General features: G+C 34.5%; 1 protein-coding gene across 2 annotated transcripts; it reads right to left on the bottom strand.

Annotated features, from left to right (window-relative positions):
• Positions 1 to 605: 605 nt before the first annotated feature.
• On the bottom strand, positions 606 to 16,122 carry LOC121265252 (MADS-box protein FBP24). 2 transcript variants are annotated; one of them, XM_041168810.1, is made up of 8 exons: positions 15,997 to 16,122; positions 15,572 to 15,855; positions 2,474 to 2,570; positions 2,209 to 2,379; positions 1,993 to 2,034; positions 1,788 to 1,829; positions 1,387 to 1,660; positions 606 to 852 (listed from the first exon to the last, which is right to left on the bottom strand). In XM_041168810.1, the coding sequence occupies exons 2-7, from the start codon at positions 15,757 to 15,759 to the stop codon at positions 1,436 to 1,438; spliced, it is 765 nt and encodes a 254-aa protein (XP_041024744.1). In that variant the 5' UTR covers positions 15,760 to 15,855; positions 15,997 to 16,122; the 3' UTR covers positions 606 to 852; positions 1,387 to 1,435. The 2 variants fall into 2 exon arrangements, with proteins under 2 accessions (XP_041024744.1, XP_041024745.1); XM_041168811.1 differs by having other exon boundaries at positions 2,498 to 2,570; positions 15,572 to 16,033.
• Positions 16,123 to 18,878: the final 2,756 nt, after the last annotated feature.

Genomic DNA, 18,878 nt, shown 5'->3' with positions numbered 1-18,878 from the left:
GGACTCGTTACAGCCTGAACATAAGGTTGGACCTAGGCCCAATCTATTTCCTGAGTAGGCCCGTTTCGATTTTTCTCGTACAAAAGCACGTTCTTGTTGCAGTGAATGCAATGCATGAACGTACAAAATTGGATATAATTGCTTCTGTTTTTGAAAATTAGCTGTATAAATTCTGCAAAAGATAAGTTTCTGACATAATTATTCTTCCATTCAAAATTAGCCCAAAAATAACTTCTTTAGAATTAATTTAATTATCATTTGAAAAACTATTTATTTTTATAACTTTTAAAAAAAAATGATTTGTAAAGTTTTAAGATATACAAGCTCCATCCGTGTATTCTTTTTATAAAAAGTACACAAATTTAAGATTCTCATAAAAAAAAAATATCTATTTTTTAACTGAGTCCATTTTTTTAAAGAGAGTGTGTGGGTCTTGTACAACACTTTAGAATTATATCTAGCATTATTCAATTATTAAAATATTTTCATTAGGGTAGTTTTATAATTGGTATAATTATTTATTTTGTGTGTTGTGCTATATATTATATTAATATCGTCTTACCCACGTTATAGTACTATATTCTTGATACAAGATAAAAGTGGGATAAAAGAGTAATACATAATTTTTTTTTAGGTTACATAATTACCAACAAAGACATACATAGAAAGAAAGAAAAAACACCATATGCATATAAATTAATAGTACTCGCTCGATGATCCGCGGAAACGGAATCATACATGTAAACGTGTTTAGCTGTATCTGAACCATGATATGCATGCCATGCATGCAAGTTGACAGAAAAGGAAACCAGAAGCCTTTCTTTTCTTGTAATGCGAGTCGACATTGTCAAACTGCAAAAGGCGTCAAATGGAAAATGTTAGTGACTTATAATATTCATGATGATGACCCGAGATTCGATCTCAGAATTCTAGCTGTGTATGATCTGCTAGCTAGCTAGTAATTTAAAGTTATAACTTCTGACCCAAAATCTCACTACTTAATCATGCATGCATGCCAGTAATTAATTGAAGATAAGCCAGTAGCGTTGGGTTAAGAATATAATATAAATAATAAAATTTATTTTTTTTATTAATTTAAATTTTTGAAATAAATGATAATTTTATATAATATCGGAGTAGAAGTTTTAAATTCGAATCTTAACTCTACACTCTATCTATTTAATTAAATATTATACATATTAGGTATATTTATTAAAGAAGATACTGACCTACACGTGAAAAAATGTGTTAAGAATATAATATAAATAATAAAATTTATATATTTTTATCGGTTTAAATTTTTAGAATAAGGGATGATTTCCACGCTGAAACGCAAGAAAAAAGGCACTTGACTCAATTAAAAACTGATGTACGTAGAAGCACTACCATTTTTGGGGTGTTGGAGACTGAAATCTTGAAGGTTGGGGTGAGCAGGCTACAGGAGACGATCATGATATGGATCATTAAAAAGTGGATCAGGCAAGGTTGCTAACTGAAGCACACTACTACTACTACTTGCCGCGGGTTGCTGCTCTTCCCGGCCAGAGAATGGGAAGTACCGTTCCAGCACCTGATGATGTCTATTTTCCTCGGTCTTTGGCACCATAGCCACTTGGTAGTACGTCTGATGCTGCTCCATTGCTGCCTGATTCTCATTGATCTGATTTTGCCATATATAAATGATTTTGACAGTGAATCAAGAAGTTATAAGTATTATCAATCCAATTAAAAGGCCATGCATGCCATTGCTAGCTAATGATCAATGGTGTACGTACGTACGTACTCACCAGATGGTATATTTGTTCATTTTCTTCCAGCAGCATTTTCTCCTACATGATTTCATATTACAGAACAGAATGCGACAGATCTAGCGAATGATTAATTTAATAACAATCGCTAGAATTGTATATGCTGTGCTCTGTGTGTGTGTGTATGAGAGAGAGAGAGAGAGAGAGAGAGAGAGAGGAATGGTTAAGAGATTTTGCATTTTACCTTCCTTCGAAGATTATCCGTCTGCTGTTGTAAGAGTTCAAACTGTAATGTCCGATTATGACAAACAATATTATTATTAATTAAGGTTGTACGTGAAACAAAAAGACACTGATCATCATATATATATATATATATATACACACACACGAGCATATTTGCATCTTTCAAACTCTTACATTCATGATTTAGCAACAGTACTAGTACTAATATACGTACCTTCCTAGCTCGAACTCTGTTGACTGAGAATTCCAGCTGCTGCTCAAGTTCATCTAAATCCTCAAACTTTATAGAACTCAAGCCCTCACCATAGTACCGTTGCAAACTTAATTGAAGATTCGCGGTTTCTTTTTGCATCCTTGCCAACTCACCAGGCATTAATTGATGATCCTACGAATAGTAAAGATCAAAACCTTAATTAATTAGAACCTTAACTAGGTTTTTAGCTATATCTTACATCTAATTAATTAACTATGGTACGTACGAAGATGAGATGGGTTGTACGTACAGTTTGATAATTCTTTTCCGGATCTCCATTTTCTGTTGCAACTAATTGATACCTTCTTATCATATGTTCCATGCTGCAGCAATATAAAAAAAAACATATATACTAATTTCACATTTAGTTTAACTAGATCAGCATCATTAATCAAATGAATGACCCTTTATATATATGTAAGTTTGTGATCTCAATCTCAAAAATTAATTTGAAGTTTAAATCCATGGATTTGGAAAAAAATTCATTGCTCATGAAATGTGTAGAAAATAATATATATATATATATATATATATATATATATATATATATAACAGAAAAGAAGAGTGAGAAGGGGGGAGAGAGAATTTTAGGGCTACTGCATCTAATTTGCTATATAGTCTCATGAATTCATGTTATTGGATACATAACATCTGAACCAACTGAAAAAGGCAGCTAGCTAGAGGCCAAAGATCATATATATACATACATATATATATATATATATATATATATATATATATATATACACATACACACACACATATATATACACACACACATAGGCGGTAATACTGGCCAAGTGTAAATAAGAAAATAAGCAAGTGACTTACAGTTATTAATTGAAACAGTTGGAGTTGTGCTTCAAATTAGCTAGATAAACAAAGGCTCAAGGATAACATGGGAGGATTATAATTATAGAATTACAAGGATAGTAGGGAGAACTAGCTATATAGGAAAGAGTTCCTAAAATGGTTTGTTTCAAGGTTCTGTCTTTCAATGAAACAAAGCCAGTCTTTTTTAGGCAAAAAGCAGCATTACAGTAGTGCCGAGGCTCTCATGAGAGATGAACAGTAATTTTGACTTTTACTATTCATTTTGTCAGAATAAATCTACAGAAAACAGGGATAAAAGCAGCAGAAATCACAGGTTACAGCAATAATAGCCTTCAACAATACGCGCGCGCGCGCATATACATAGATATCCGGTTGCATGAGATAGTAGTATATATCATGTTTTACTTTTTGATGCTTCGAGTTAGCTGGCATGATGAAGGCCCGGCGCTGCTACATTTAATTGGTATATATTAGCAAAACTATTTAATAGGTACCATACATTTACCGGCGCTGCTACATTTAATTGGTATATATTAGCAAAACTATTTAATAGGTACCATACATTTACAATAAAACGAGTGCATATATATACATCAAGGATATACTACAAGAAAAAAAGGTTTTCTTAGCGCTCAAAATCGTCAAAAATACATCACAAATTCATTGCAGTTGATCAATTTCAATGATTTTGCTAATATGTTGGGGGTGTGTGTAGAGCCCAGACCCGTGGCCCAGGCCTAAACAAAAATCTAACCTAGCTTGGAGACCTAAACGACGTCGTTTAGGTAAGTCCCATTCATTCAGTTTCATCTTCCCAAGCACTTCTCCCACAAGATTTAGTTAGTTATATTGAATTTGTATATATATGGAGAATTTACACGTTAGCAAATAGTTTCTGTTTAGGTTATGATATTGATAGAGCTCGAGTCCATGGCATTAGTAAATCTCTCCAAGAGTCAGGTAAGTGGAGATTTTATGCTAGACTTTGCATAAAAGGAAAATGAACTAAGGTTGATTTATGAAAATGTGCATGATATGTTTTGAAAAGAAATGTGAGAACAACCTTAGTTATGTGTTATACATTACTCATAAAAATTGTATAAAAGATAAAATGTTTTCTGGCATGACTAGTGTAAACATGAATAATATTTTGACATGTTATTTCTTAAATGTGCAAAAGAGCGAATATGGAATTTGTGAATTTTGTACATGTTATATGAAAATGCTCTGAATTCATTTCGATTATTTGAAAATGATATGAAAATATTCAATACTCTATTTGATATGATATGGCATCTAAAAACATTTGGCATAACATTCTGATTTTGTATCTGATTATGTTCTGACTTTAGTTCTGATTCTGTTATATAGTTGGTACCAACATCTCTTATATGAATGCACCCACTTTGGAAACAAAGTGGTTTTTTTTTTCATGTTCTTTCCTGTGTACATACTCAGGACTCCGAAAATGAATAAAAGAAAGTTTCATATTCTGATACTGTCTAGTTTGGCCACCGGGGATAGCATAATCCTACCACGAGAGTTAAACATGGTATATGATATGATATGATGATATAATATAATATAATACGATACTATATGATATAATAAGGCGAAGATATTTAGTCATGTTATGCCAAAGGGTCTTTGAATATAAATAGTTTGAAATTTCGCTATGATATTTTGATAACATGCTTTTTTTTGGATATGCATTCTGAAAATGAAATGTTTTATTTCTACATACTGAACTCTCTGAAAAGACTCATATTTACATACTAGTATATGTTATTTGCTTACTGAATTGTTGATAACTAACTCCCTTATCTTCACAATATTTTTCAGATGATGTTGATGGTTTAGCTGAGGATCAGGAATAGAAAATGTGAGCAAGGCTAGCCAAGGATAATGAGTCAAGTACCTAAGGGTACCATCACTAATAGAGGGGTTTCGTTTGATTATCTGGATTTCATTACGTTAGTTGACTTATTGAGATTTATGGAATTAACAGTTTATTATGTTGAGGTTATTGGGAGATTGTGTAAACATTAAATTATGTTATTTGATTTATTGCATTGATGACCTTGTGGAGGAAATTTTTGTATTAAGTTGAAATAGTTGACTTTATGTTTTGTTTTGGAGCCTTTTGAGATTATATTTGCATTAGGAGACATGACTATAGGTGACAAGTAGTAATTCTCTAACCCATTTGTGTACGGGACGTTACAGTTGGTATCAAAGCCAAGTTTGATGTTCTGCAGACTATATTCTATGAGGTGTTGGATATCTTATTGTTTTAGGTAGTGATTTTAAGTTTTGGAGGAGATGATTATGTTACTACTTACATTTTCAGAAATTGCAGATTTTAGGAATTAAGTTATATGATAGTTGAGGACTTAGTTTTGTAAAATATTGGAGAACTGCTTCCATGGTATTTAAGGTGTTAGGTAAGGATTTAGGGTTCTTATGTTATAGTCGTAAATAGTCTCGAAGAATGCAAGGCTTCGGAATTACTAAACTCTAAAGTATGAATTTATCAACTACGAGGTTTAGATTCTGATCAAGAATTGTTAAGTTGTTGTGTAGATTCATTTTTTTTATTTATATATAATTATGATTAAATTATTATTTACCATTAATATTTTTGGAATACTCGTGTGAAACATTTAATAAAGTATGGATCTTCCAGGATGGCAGCTCGTCACAGTGTACAAAATATGGCAGACTTGAATGCGACAAGTGATGAGGGTGAATGTACCATAGAGCAGTTTAATCGAATGTACCCTCCTACCTTTGATGGGCGAGGCGAGGCGACCCAACCTTAGCAGAGGACTGGAGTCGAGACATTGAGGAGATACTTCATGTCATAAATTGTACTGATGAACAAAAAATATTGTACTCCGCATTCAAGCTGACTAGAAAGGCAAAAAAATGGTGGATTTCTAAGAGAACTATTAGAGAAGCTAAAAGAACAGAAGCAGTCAATTGGCTCCAGTTCAAGTAGATTTTTTTGGAACGCTCTTTCCCTAGCTTAGTAAGGGACAATAGGGCGAAGGAGTTCTCTAGTTTGGTACAGGGAGCTATGACACTACACCAGTATACTGCCAGATTTATTGAGCTGTCACGTTTTGCTGCATACCTAATCCCTAATGAGGAGAAGAAGGCTCGTAAGTTCGAGCAGGGACTAAATGATAAGATTTATGAACGAGTGGTGGGCTTTCATATCTGAAGTTTCTCAGAGTTAGTGAATAAGGCCACAGTATTTGAACGAAGCCTTCAAAGAAGTGATGCGTTGCAAGATCAAAGGAAGATGACTACTCCACCTGGGTCTCATTCTGGCATGGAGCAAGGCTTTTGGAAAAAGAGGAATGAAGGCAGTAGCTCTGGTAAGAAGCCGGATTAGGGCAACCAATAAGCATATCAGTGTAGAACACGCAACCGTGTACATGCGGGAGAGTGCAGGAATGAGGCAGGACTATGTTTCTGTTGTGGCAAGTCGGGTCACATTCTTAGGGACTACCCATTGCAATTGGATAGCAACAAGACTGTCATACCACCACCACTCAGGACAGAAGGGACAGCGCGAGGCAGCAACAAATGCATAATTGTGCCTGTACGGATCTTTGAACTGACGTCTAGAAAGGCTGAGAATAGAAATGACTTGATGACTGGTATGACTTCTTTCATTTGCTCTAAGAAATTAACTTGTTGTTTATTGTTAAGGCTATGGTTATTTAATTCATGGATGGTGATGGGCGTGAGCATAGGTACCCTTTCGTTGTTTTCTAATAACGCTAATGTGTTATTTAATTATAGAGCTACACATTCATTTGTTTCTAAGGATTATTTAAGTTTTGCACATTAGAAACCAAAAAGTTGAAGTACAAGTTAGTTGTCTTGACCCCAACAGGAAATTTGGTAATATGTGATGAGGTTCTACCGGGGTGTCCTTTATCCATTGAAGGGAGACTAATGCCAGCTAACCTAACAGTATTCCACATGGTATGGGTTTGATGTAATATTGGGTATGGACTGGTTGGCTTCCTACCACACTAGTATTGATTGTTTTAAAAATGAAGTATTATTATTATTGTCGAAAGCGTGGTTGCACCCACCAATTATATATGCGGTTCACATTGGAAAACCATTGCGTGATGGTTGTCAAAGATTATTAGCCTGCGTGGTAGAAGCACCAAAAGAGGAGTTGAAATTAGAAGAGATACCTATTGTGAGTGAATATTCAGAGGTATTTCTTTAAGACTTGTCTGGACTACCACCTAAACGGGTGGTAGAGTTTACCATTGAATTAGTCCCTGGCACGACATTACTTTCGAAAGCACCTTATCAAATGGCACCATTTGAGCTAGTGGAACTCAAAAAGCAGTTGCAAGACCTATTGGACAAGGGTTCATCAGGCCCAGTGTGTCACCTTAAGGAGCTCATGTTCTATTTGTGAAAAATAAGGATGGATCGATGAGAATGTATATTGATTACAGGAAACTTAAACAAGTGACCATAAAGAATAAATACCCTCTACCCCGCATAGAATATTTATTTGATCAGCTCCAGGGTGCTCAGGTATTTTCTAAGATTGATCTTCGATCTAGGTACCATCAAGTGAAGATCAAGGCAGAAGACGTGGCCAAGACAGCCTTTAGGACCAGATACGGCCATTGTGAGTTTTTAGTCATGCCTTTTGGCCTAACTAACTCTCCAGCGGTATTCATAGATTTGATGAACATAGTGTTTCACGACTTATTGGATAAATTTGTGGTGGTATTTATAGATGACATAGTGATATATTCCTAGAGCAAAAGTGAACATAAGGAGCGTCTGAGACTGGTACTCGAGACGCTCGGGGATAAGAAGTTTTTCACTAAGTTGAACAAGTGTGAATTATGGCTAGAATCAATTGCATTCCTGGAGCATGTGGTTTCAAATGAGGGCATTTCAGTAGACCCGAAGAAAGTTGAAGCAGTGGTTAATTGGTCAGTGCCAAAGAATATGCATGAGGTTAGAAGTAATTTCTTGGGATTGGCATGAAATTAGCGGCAATTCATTGATGGTTTCTTCAGAATAGCAGTTCCTCTCACTGCCTTCACCAAGAAGAAAAATAAGTTTTGAGTGAATAGAAAAATGTAACGAAAGCCTTTAGGCACTGAAGCAAAGGTTAGTGATAGCCCCGGTGTTAACAGTTCCCATTGCTAGAGGAGGATTTGTGGTTTACAGTGATGCATCAAGGTTAGGTTTGGGGTGTGTATTAATGCAACACGGGAATGTTATAGCATACGCCTCACGCCAACTGAAGTCATATGAACAAAATTACCTCACACATGATCTAGAGTTGACATCAGTCATTTTTGCACTTAAAATTTGGAAACATTATCTGTATGGAAAAAACTGCGAAATTTATACGGATCACAAGAGTTTGAAATATTTCTTCACCCAAAAAGAATTAAACATGAGGCAAAGGAGATGGCTTGAGTTGATCAAGGATTATGATTGTACAATCAATTATCACCCGGACAAAGCTAATGTTGTATATGGCCGATGCACTAAGAAGGAAGTCAAGGGGACCAACAGTTGCAACTATTACAACTCAACACCAATTATTAATGGACTTAGAAAGAACAGGTATTGAGGTTATCTCCAATGAACAACAGACTTTTGTAGCTAGTTTGATGGTTCATCCAACTTTGGTAGACAAAATTAAAGTAGCCCAAAAGGAGGATATGGGGTTAGTGAAGCTGGTAGAAGGAGTCAGTAAGGCAATAAATCTGAGTTTAGCGTTTCTGAGGATGGAGTGTTAAAGCTCAAAGGTAGATTGTGTGTGCCTGCTAATGATGAACTAAAAGGGGTAATTCTCGAGAAAGCACACCATTCGTTTTACACAGTACATCTAGGGAGCATTAAAATGTACTAGAATTTGAGAATCTTATTGGTGGAGCAGTATTAAAAGATAAATTTCAAAATTTGTAGAAGAGTGCCTAACATGTCAACAGGTGAAAGCGGAACATCAGAGATCAATAGGTTTGTTGCAACCACTTCAGATTCCAGAATGGAAGTGGGAGCATATCTCCATGGATTTATTGATAGGCCTACCAAGGACATTAAGCGAATAGGATGCAATACGGGTGATCATGGATCGCTTGATGAAGACTGCTCGTTTTGTGCCCATTAAGGTTTCTTATAAGCTAAACAAACTAGCCGAGCTATATATGCAGGAGATAGTGAGATTGCATGGGGTACCGGTATCCATTGTATCAGATACAGATCCTTGTGTCACTTCAAAATTTTGGCGAAGCATACAAGAGGCCATGGGCACTAGGTTAAATTCCAGCATTGCTTTTCACCCTCAGACAGATGGACAGTCAGAAATAACTATTCAAATCCCAGAAGACATGTTGAGGGCATGTGTGATAGACTTCAAGGGAACTTGGATGCGACATTTACCCTAGTCAAGCCAGTATTGGAATGGCATCGTATGAGGCATTATATGGCAAAAAGTGCAGATCGCCTTTGTATTGGGATGAAGTGGGTGAAAGACGAATTTTGGAGCCAGAAATCATCCAAAAGACCACAAAAATTATAGATGTCCTTCGAGCTAGAATAAAAGCAGTTTAGAGCCGATAAAAGAGTTACGCTGATAATCGTCGTCACTAACTAGAGTTCAAAGTTTAAAACTAGGTGTTCTGAAGGATAACACTAATGAAAGGAGTTATAAGATTTGGAAAGAATGGCATATAAGGTGGCACTCCCACCGACACCTACAGGGGTGCATAATGTATTTAATGTTTCTATATTGAGGAAGTATATTCCCGACCCCACTCACACTATTGACTATGGGCCACTTCAAATTCAGGAAAACCTAACTTATGCAGAGGAACCAATGCAAATTTTAGAGCGAAGGGAACAGGTGCTACGAATTGGAGCTATCCATTTGGTTAAATTGATGTGGAATAATCACGCTACTAATAAAGTTTCTTGGGAATTTGAGGAAGAGATGTGAGTTAAGTTCCCACGTCTGTTCAATTGTAGTTTTGATGGCTTGTAGCAAATTTCGACGGAATTTCTTTTCAATGGGGGATGTAAAGCCAAGCTCGTAGCCCAGGCCTAGACGAAAATCCAGCCCAGCTTGGAGACCTAAACAACGTTGTTTAGGTAAGTCTCCTTCATTTAGTTTCTTCTCCCTGATCACTTCTCCCACGTCTCTACATCCCAACCCCTTATTCCCCGAATATCTCTCTTTCTTACAGCTCCTTCCCATGATTTCCTCTTCCCCGATCACACTCATTCCCCCATGCCTCTTCATTTTCATTTAATTTTCTCTTCACTCTCAAAGCCCTTCACACCAAACTCTCTCTTCCTCACCTCTTGCAAGAATCCTTGTGAGATTGGTGCTGTGTGTATGGGTGTTTTTGGGTTTTGATCGCCGAACTGAACCAAGGTAAGCATAATCTCTCTCTCTCTCTCTCTCTCAGGCACGCAGTCACTCCGAGTTCTCTCCCTCTCCCATGGAATTTCTTTGAAATTCTTTGAAATGGGTTTCAGATATGCAGTCTGTGGGTTTTTATGGATCTCTCTTGCCATTGTTTGTGTTGTATTGGTGCTACAATTTTGTTGTCCTCCCCATCGTGCAGTGCTGCCACTATCAGCACCGTCGTAGGTTACCTCACGCTGGTAAGGTTCTCTCTCTCTCTACATCTCTCATTCTCTCCCTCTTTACCTATGTTTTCTTCTTTTTCCCTCAACATTTTGTCTATGGCAATTTATCCTCGTTGCTGCCCAAGAGCCCTACACCACAAATAAATATCTCTATGCACTACCAACACCAAAGCCACCCTTCGTTACCAAGGTAGTTTTCCTTTCCAGTGAGTGTTCAAATGTCAGCCCTACTGCTACATGTTTTCCATTAAATAAACTAAATCTGTCATTGTTGGTGAATCACAGAGAAGTAATTTCATTTCTAGGCAGCGTGTGTCATTCTCCAATTCCACGATTCACTGCACGAAATTAGGTATAATATTTTTGAGTATTTCCTCTCCACTGTGAAATGTACTGCTATGACTATAGAGTCGTATGAAAAAACTTTGATTTATGTGAAATTATGAGGTTAATTTGTGGATGCTTAGGAGTTGAGAAATGGTTGTCTTTGTTACTGTTGGGGTTATAGATGTTGATGGTTGAGTTGATGTGACTGTTTCGGGTTTAAATATTGATCATTAAATTGACGTTGGTTGTTACGGGTTATATTGGACATGGAGTTTGTTACAATGATTGTTTTGGGATAAAATGATGTGGTTGTCAAGTTTTGTTTTATGAGTGATGTTGGGTTAATTTTGTTGAGTGAATGTGTAGGCTATTCAGATTATTATGTGGCTATTTGGTTGTTTCAGTTTCTATTGGAATTGATAAATGGTTGTTTGGGTTTATAAATATTATTATTTTACCGTTATGTGTGGCTATTGGGACTAGAAATTTTGACTGTTTGGCGTTATCATTTGAGTTAATGTTAACTGTTGGGCTTGTTTTACGGAGGGTTGTGTTGGGTTGCAACGGTTGTGGGCTGTCAATATTGTAATAGGTTATGTTAGTGAGCTTGTTGGGTTGGACAGGGCGATTTGTGTTGATGTTTTGGGGTTGTGTGTGAGTATGCTCGTACCATGTATTGAAACCAAAGCAATATGATGACGTGTGTGATGAATAGAATTACAGGATTTAGTTAGTTATATTGAATTTGTATGTATATGGAGAATTTACACGTTAGTGAATAATTTTGTTTAGATTGTGAAACTGATCGAGCTTGAGTCCAAAGCTTTAGTAACTCTCTGCAAGAGTCAGGTAAGCGGAGTACTTATGCTAAACTTTACATAAAAAGAAAATGAACTGAGGTTAATTTATAAAAATGTGCATGATATATTTTGAAAAGAAATGTGAAAACAAGCTCAGTTATGTGTTCTGCATTACTCATGAAATTTGTATAAAAGAGAAAATGTTTGCTGGCATGACTAGTGCAGACATGAGTAATATTTTAACATTCTGCTTCTGAAATGTGCAAAAGAGTAAATATGAAATTTGTGAATTTTGTATATGTTATATGAAGATACTCTGAATCCATTTCGATTATGTGAAAATGATATGAAAATGTTCAATATTCTATTTGATATGATATGACATCTGAAAAATCTTTGGCATGAATTTTTGATTTTGTTCTGATTCTATATTTGATTATGTTTCTAGTTCTAATACGATGGTTCTAATTATGTTATATGGTTGATACCAACATCTCTGATATGAGTGCACCCACTTTGGAAATAAAGCGATTTTTTTTTTTTTTGCATGTTCTTTCATGTGTGCACACTCGGGACTCTGAGAATGAATAAGGGAAAGTGTCACAATATGATACTGTCTGGTTTGGCCACGGAGAATAGCACAACCCTACCACGAGGGTTAAACATAGTATATGATATGATATGGTGATATGATAATATACGATAAGATATAATATAATAAAATGAAGATGTTTAGTCATGTTATGCCAAAAGGTCTTTGAATATGAATAATTTACAATGTCGTTCTGATATTTTAATAACATGCTTTTTTTATATATATGCATTCTGGAAATAAAATATTTTGTTTCCACATATTTAACTCTCTGAAAAAACTCATGTTTACATACTAGTATATGTTCTTTGCTTATTAAGTTGTTGATAATTCACCCCATATCTTCTCAATATTTTTCAGATAATGTTGATGGTTTAGCTGAGGATCAGGAATAAAAAATGTGAACAAGGCTAGCCAAGGATAGGGAGTCGAGTACCTAAGGGTACCATCACTAATAGAAGGGTTTCGTTTGATTATCTGGATTTCATTATGTTAGTTGACTTATTAAGATTTATGGAATTAACAGTTTATTATGTTGTGGTTATTGGGAGATTGTGGAAATGTTGAATTATGTTATTTGATTTATTGCATTGATGACCTTGTGGAGGAAATTTTTGTATTAAGTTAAAATAGATGAATTTAAGTTTTGTTTTGGAGCGAGATTATATTTGTATTGGGAGACATGACTATAGGTGAAAGGTAGTAATTCTCCAATCCATTCGGGTACTGGACGTTATAGTGTGTGTGTGTGTGTGTGTGTTATATGAGGGTGTAAAAAAATACCAGTAAACCGGACTGGACCGGATCGAACCTGTAGGTTTTGTCCAATACCGAGTTTGGTTTGGTTCGGTCCAGTATTGATTTTATTTTCTTAAAACCAGTCAAAATCGGTCCGGTTCTAATTTTTTTTTTTTTAAAATGGATTGAACCTAACCGGACCGGTTCATATTTATATATTATAATTTTTTTATATATAATATACAATTATATATAAAATAGTTTTGTATTATATGATTACTAATTAATATAATATTAAAATTTGAAATTCTATATAAATAACTATACATTATCACTATAGTCTATTATGTTAGTAATTATACTAATATTATATCAGTATCATATATTATAATATACTATAATATATCACTATAGTATTATATACTATAATATATTATTATATATATATTATATAATATAGTATATAGTATATTGAAATCGAAAAATCGGATCGGAACCGGTAAAACCTGAATTAAGTACTGGTTTAGGGAGATAACTGGTGCCGAATCGGTTTTTGAAAATGTAAAATCGGTGCATGCCTATTTGGTCCCAATTGTCTAAAATCGGACCAAATCAGATTGGTTACACCCCTAGTGTTATATGGTACAATTATCTACAAGAAATCGATGGATTCTAATATTTATATCTGGTACCATATAATTAATGTACATTAATATCACGCTAGAAGCAAAATGACGAACCTAATAATTGGGAGAGAAAAACACATATTCATCATTATAGGAGGCAAAATATTGATCATTAAACACATATTCATCATTAAAAATATAGATCATTAAACATTTGTTCTAAGAAATTATTCCTCTAATCCTGGAACAATATTCCTATTGATAATTTGTTCGTTTAAAATACAGATGAAATTCTATTAATTGATTCTTTGATTTTACACTTTGAAAGAAAATTAATCATTGAAAAAATTAGTAAACATCAATCATGAATGATTTTGAGAATTTAAAAAAAGGTCAAATCCCATGTTGATAGTTGATTGATGATCAGTTTGAAATAAATTAGAACAGATTTAAAATATATATATTGTGTATCTTTAAAAGTTTATTATATATAAATGATTTTTCAAAACAATACAACCTAGCTAGCTGGGAAAAAAAAAACATACATTTACGTTCAAGGCTGCCCGAATAAAACCATGCATGTCAACTTGGCAATATTATATAGGGTACGAACAGTACTGAACCTGCCATGTAATTTTTCAGAACTTTACAGAAAAATACGAATCCTAATACTAATTGTAAGTATAAATATACATCAAAGGGTGTGTGTATATATATATATATATATATATATATTGGCCGTATATAATATTCTTTTCGTTTTTCAAGAAGCAAGGGACAAATAAATAAATGATCAAGTACAGTACGTACCTTGCTTGTTCAATATTTCATGGAACAAAGTTAATGTGTGCCGTGTATAAGTAAAAAAGGAACAAGATTACATGAGGTGATCAAAGATACACAGAAGTCATCAGGATATTTGATCAACTCCAGTACCATACATACATACATACATATATATATATATATATAGGTGTACAGATATCTGAAAATCATGAAACTGAAGACTTAGATATATAAGAACAAATTATCATCATGAGGCTGCGCAAAATTACTAATACCCTATATAATGGATTAGATCGGAATTAAGCGCCTATGGAGTAGAGCATAATAATATATATTATGAGTACGTACTTGCAGATCGATGATCAGAAGCGCGGAAGCTGCGCATGCATGAGGGTCATGTACGTCATTGATATTAATTAAGTCGGTCAAAACTCAAATTAAGTCGGTCATGGCATATAAATACCCTAATGGAACTAAAACATCTGAGAAAATAGATCAGAACCAAAACCAGATCACATGTATGATCAATATATTGATGACCTCCAATCGAGAAAACCCTAGTCATACGTCTAGGTAAAGACAACTAAAGAGATCGTCAGAACCGCGAAAACTAGATTTATCAAACCAAAAATGTCCAAGCCCATGGATTCGAGCAAGATGGAAAATCCAGCTAGCTTATTCAGAATTGATCTCGAAAACAAAATGCGTACATTATATATGCAAAAAGAACCGATTTTGAAGATCAACAAACCTACATAACACGCCATTCCCTTGAAATACAAGAGAGAGAAGGGGGCCGGGGAGGAGGAGATCAAATCAAAACAAAAACCAGAAAAACAAAACAAGAAAACCATGAAGAGTTAAACATGATGAAATGATTGGATTTGCATGACTTGGAACAGAACAACATTGGAAGCAAGAAACATGATAAAAGACAAAGATATTAATTTTTTACGTACCTAGATGTCTCGCTGCAATACTCGAACAACTTCCCATTGCTTGAGAAGATGATGAGCCCAATCTGGGCATCACAAAGCACAGAAAGCTCATGGGTTTTCTTAATCAGCCCTACTCGGCGTTTTGCAAAGGTAACTTGCCTTCTGGTTCGGTTCTCTATCCTTGAGATTGACATCTTTCTCCGTCCCATTTTCCAAGAGTAATCTTATTGCGCTTCTAGATCTTTATCTTGTCATGAGGGAAAGGTAAGAAAAAAAGGAACTTTACCCTTCTTGTACTGAAATTCCTGTTGCACAAAAAAAAAGATAATTAAATAGTAAACCGATCGAACAACTAGTTCTGAACACCAACTAGAAGGCAGCAAGCTGCATAAATAGGTTATCTGGTAGAAATTATTGGCGAGGATATGCAAATTAGATCTAAATACTTATTGATCTTTTCTTCCCTGGAAGAATATTAAGCTGATGATCAACCGGCGCCCTACAATATTATTATTATTGTTGCCAACCTTAAGTCGTGATCATCATGCTTGTCTTACTGCTCGCATCACGTACGAATAATTCAACAGAAGGCAAATAATTCAACAGATAACTGCTTGTACGTAAAACATGATACAAGTACTCTATGTAGGCCAGAAAGTATATATAAATGTCTGTCTCCGAGTATCTTTCGAATGGTAGCTAGCGCAGGAACAAAGCAAGTTGATTTCATAATATATATTATTGCGAGTCTGAGACTGTCAACTACCCTATCTACTGGAGGAGACCACTCTGGCAAGTTAGCTAGTTTGTCTTGTTGAATTTTCCCAATTAGGAAATGGCATATTAATTAGGTACATGCGCCAGTACCATTGCTACTATTCCTCAAAGTAATCAATTAATTAACTCCTCACCTTTTTTTCGTCACATGCATGCATGATGCATGCGGACACTAGTACGCCCATGGATCGAGCTTGTCATCATGAGTGCATGGCGGCCTTTTCTGCTTGTGAAGTTTTAACGAAGATTCCATGATATTGATCATGAACAATAATTGTGCAAGAAGATCAATATTATATCATAGTACGTATATATATATATATATATATATATATATATAATGTTAAACCACATTCTTAATTTCATGCATGGAAAGATACATGAGATCACTGTGCATACATCATATTGATGTGCTTCCTAGGAAATTATAAGTATAATTAATAAGTCTTCATGTAATTGAGGCCGTACGTAATTATTAAGCCTTCATGTACCCTCAATTCTGATCTGCCACACACAACATGATCATGTATATATACATGATATGTATATATATGCATGATGAAGTGAATGCAGGTAATATTCATGCATGCATGTAGTGTACGTGTGATTAGACTATATATTAATGTCGTACTACTGTGACCTAGCTCGTAATAATGGGCGCAAAAGCGAGGGTACATGAATGAGTGCCTGAATATTAATCATGTCCTAGCTAGGAAAAAAACGACAAATATTTAAGGATTCTGTGAAATTCTTTAATTTCCGTTAAGAAAAAATTTCAAGCAGCTTGTATGACAAAGTTTAGAGTGCATGAATGCGATCCTGTTGAGGAGGACTAGTACTGGCTACCTAGCTCTGATCAGTAGTGTTTAATTTTAATTGCTCGATATTACACAGCAAACCCGGCCTAGTAATTAATTATATATTTTATAAGGATAATGATAGTTACCGTTTAAATAGTAAGTTGAGATTAAAGTTATAAATTGAATAAAATATTATTAAAATATTATTTTTTAATATTATTATTATTTTAAAAATTGAAAAAAGTTGAATTGCTTATTATATTTTGTATAAAAATTTGAAAAAGTTGTAATGATGAGATAAGATAAAATATTTTCACTATCCAAATAAAATTTAATGTACAAGTCTCGCTCAAACCCTTTATAAAAAGGTGGATCTCACTATAAAAAGATGTGAAAAACTTATTTTCTTTTTTTATGGAACCTATAGTTTTATAATAAACTTAGACATTTAGGGCTTCTACGTACCTAGCATTAGGACCCCTAGGTATTACTAAAGCTATAATTAAACCCATGCAGATCGAACCACCAAATATAAGGAATAATATTGAGATCTAGCAAATATGCATATAGACTGCTGACAGCCTGTAGCTGCATGCAACCAGTTATAAGTTTTAAATAGATAAATTTTTTTTAAAAAAAAAAAAGTAAGTCCCATTAAAAAAGAATGATTTTTTACTTTTTTAAGGTAGAGCCTACAGCTTTTTTACAAATATTTGCACAAAATTTATCTATTTAAAATTTATATAAATCATTTCTCTATTTATAATATTATGCATTAATAAATATATGGTAAGAAATGGGAATTAGGCAGGCCAGATCTGAGGCAGATCTAGAGCTAGCTAGAGCAGCAGATATATATTGCTCAAAATTAGTAATTAGTAGTACTAGAATATCATTAATGTTGGAGTTTGACGAAGTAATTAGCTTACTGTTTCTCTCTTATAACTTCATACGTATATGGATAGGCTATGCAATTAATTACCTAGTTAATTAATTAAAGGATACAGTGTATATATATACATATATATATATTAATTGGAAGCTGCTAGGGCGCCACGGAGAAAATCCACTGATCAGGATTTGTACCGACAGTGTAATCTTTTTTTATGCATTTAAAAAAATACTAAAAAAAATAAACAAACAAAATACTAAAAAATAAACAAACACAAATCCTAAAAAAATAAAAAGCATCATGGGTACAAATGATAGGTACACTTTCTCATGATACCTATCATTTTCCATATTAATTTTATGCCTTGGCATGCATTGATCATATCTATTTCAAACAAATCAATGTTGAATCAAGTTATATATTATCTAAAGGGAAAAGCCCCCAGCCGATCGGGTGAAAATCCAAGTTTTACACTAGCCAATAAAATATCGCCACGTAGGATATACAACAAATCTCCATCTACACTCACATGCACTAGATTCCTTCCTTATTTTCCATCTCTTTCCCTCCTCTCTCTTTCTCCCTTCCCCACCCCACTGCAACTTCCCCCATCTCTCTCTCTAAAATACGTTATCTCTCTCTAAAATACACTCTCCCCGCTCTCCTCTGTGGGCCAAGTTACTAAACAAGTGAATCCACCATAACCATGAGAAATGAAATACTTTTGATATTTCTGGTCAACTTTCTAGGGATATGCATCCCTAAGCATGTACATTTTCTAGCTTCGGTGGAAACTCAATAATTTCTTCAAGTTGCTTGCAATCATGCAATATAAGACTCCTCAATTTAACAAATGTTT

This window comes from Juglans microcarpa x Juglans regia, chromosome 5D (genome assembly GCF_004785595.1).
Source record: "Juglans microcarpa x Juglans regia isolate MS1-56 chromosome 5D, Jm3101_v1.0, whole genome shotgun sequence".
Classification (NCBI taxonomy): Eukaryota; Viridiplantae; Streptophyta; class Magnoliopsida; order Fagales; family Juglandaceae; genus Juglans; species Juglans microcarpa x Juglans regia.
Note: the sequence above shows the minus strand (reverse complement) of the source record. Positions and strands in the feature narration are given on the sequence as shown.

Bases quoted from the DNA above. Each gene is read 5' to 3' on its own strand.
- LOC121265252 (XM_041168810.1), bottom strand. From the start codon at position 15,759: ATGGGACGGAGAAAGATGTCAATCTCAAGGATAGAGAACCGAACCAGA. The intron at 2,571-15,571 runs GTACGTAAAAAA...ATATTGCTGCAG, and splicing joins TATTGCAGCGAGACATCTAG to CATGGAACATATGATAAGAA. The intron at 2,035-2,208 runs GTACGTATATTA...CGGACATTACAG, and splicing joins ACAGAGTTCGAGCTAGGAAG to TTTGAACTCTTACAACAGCA.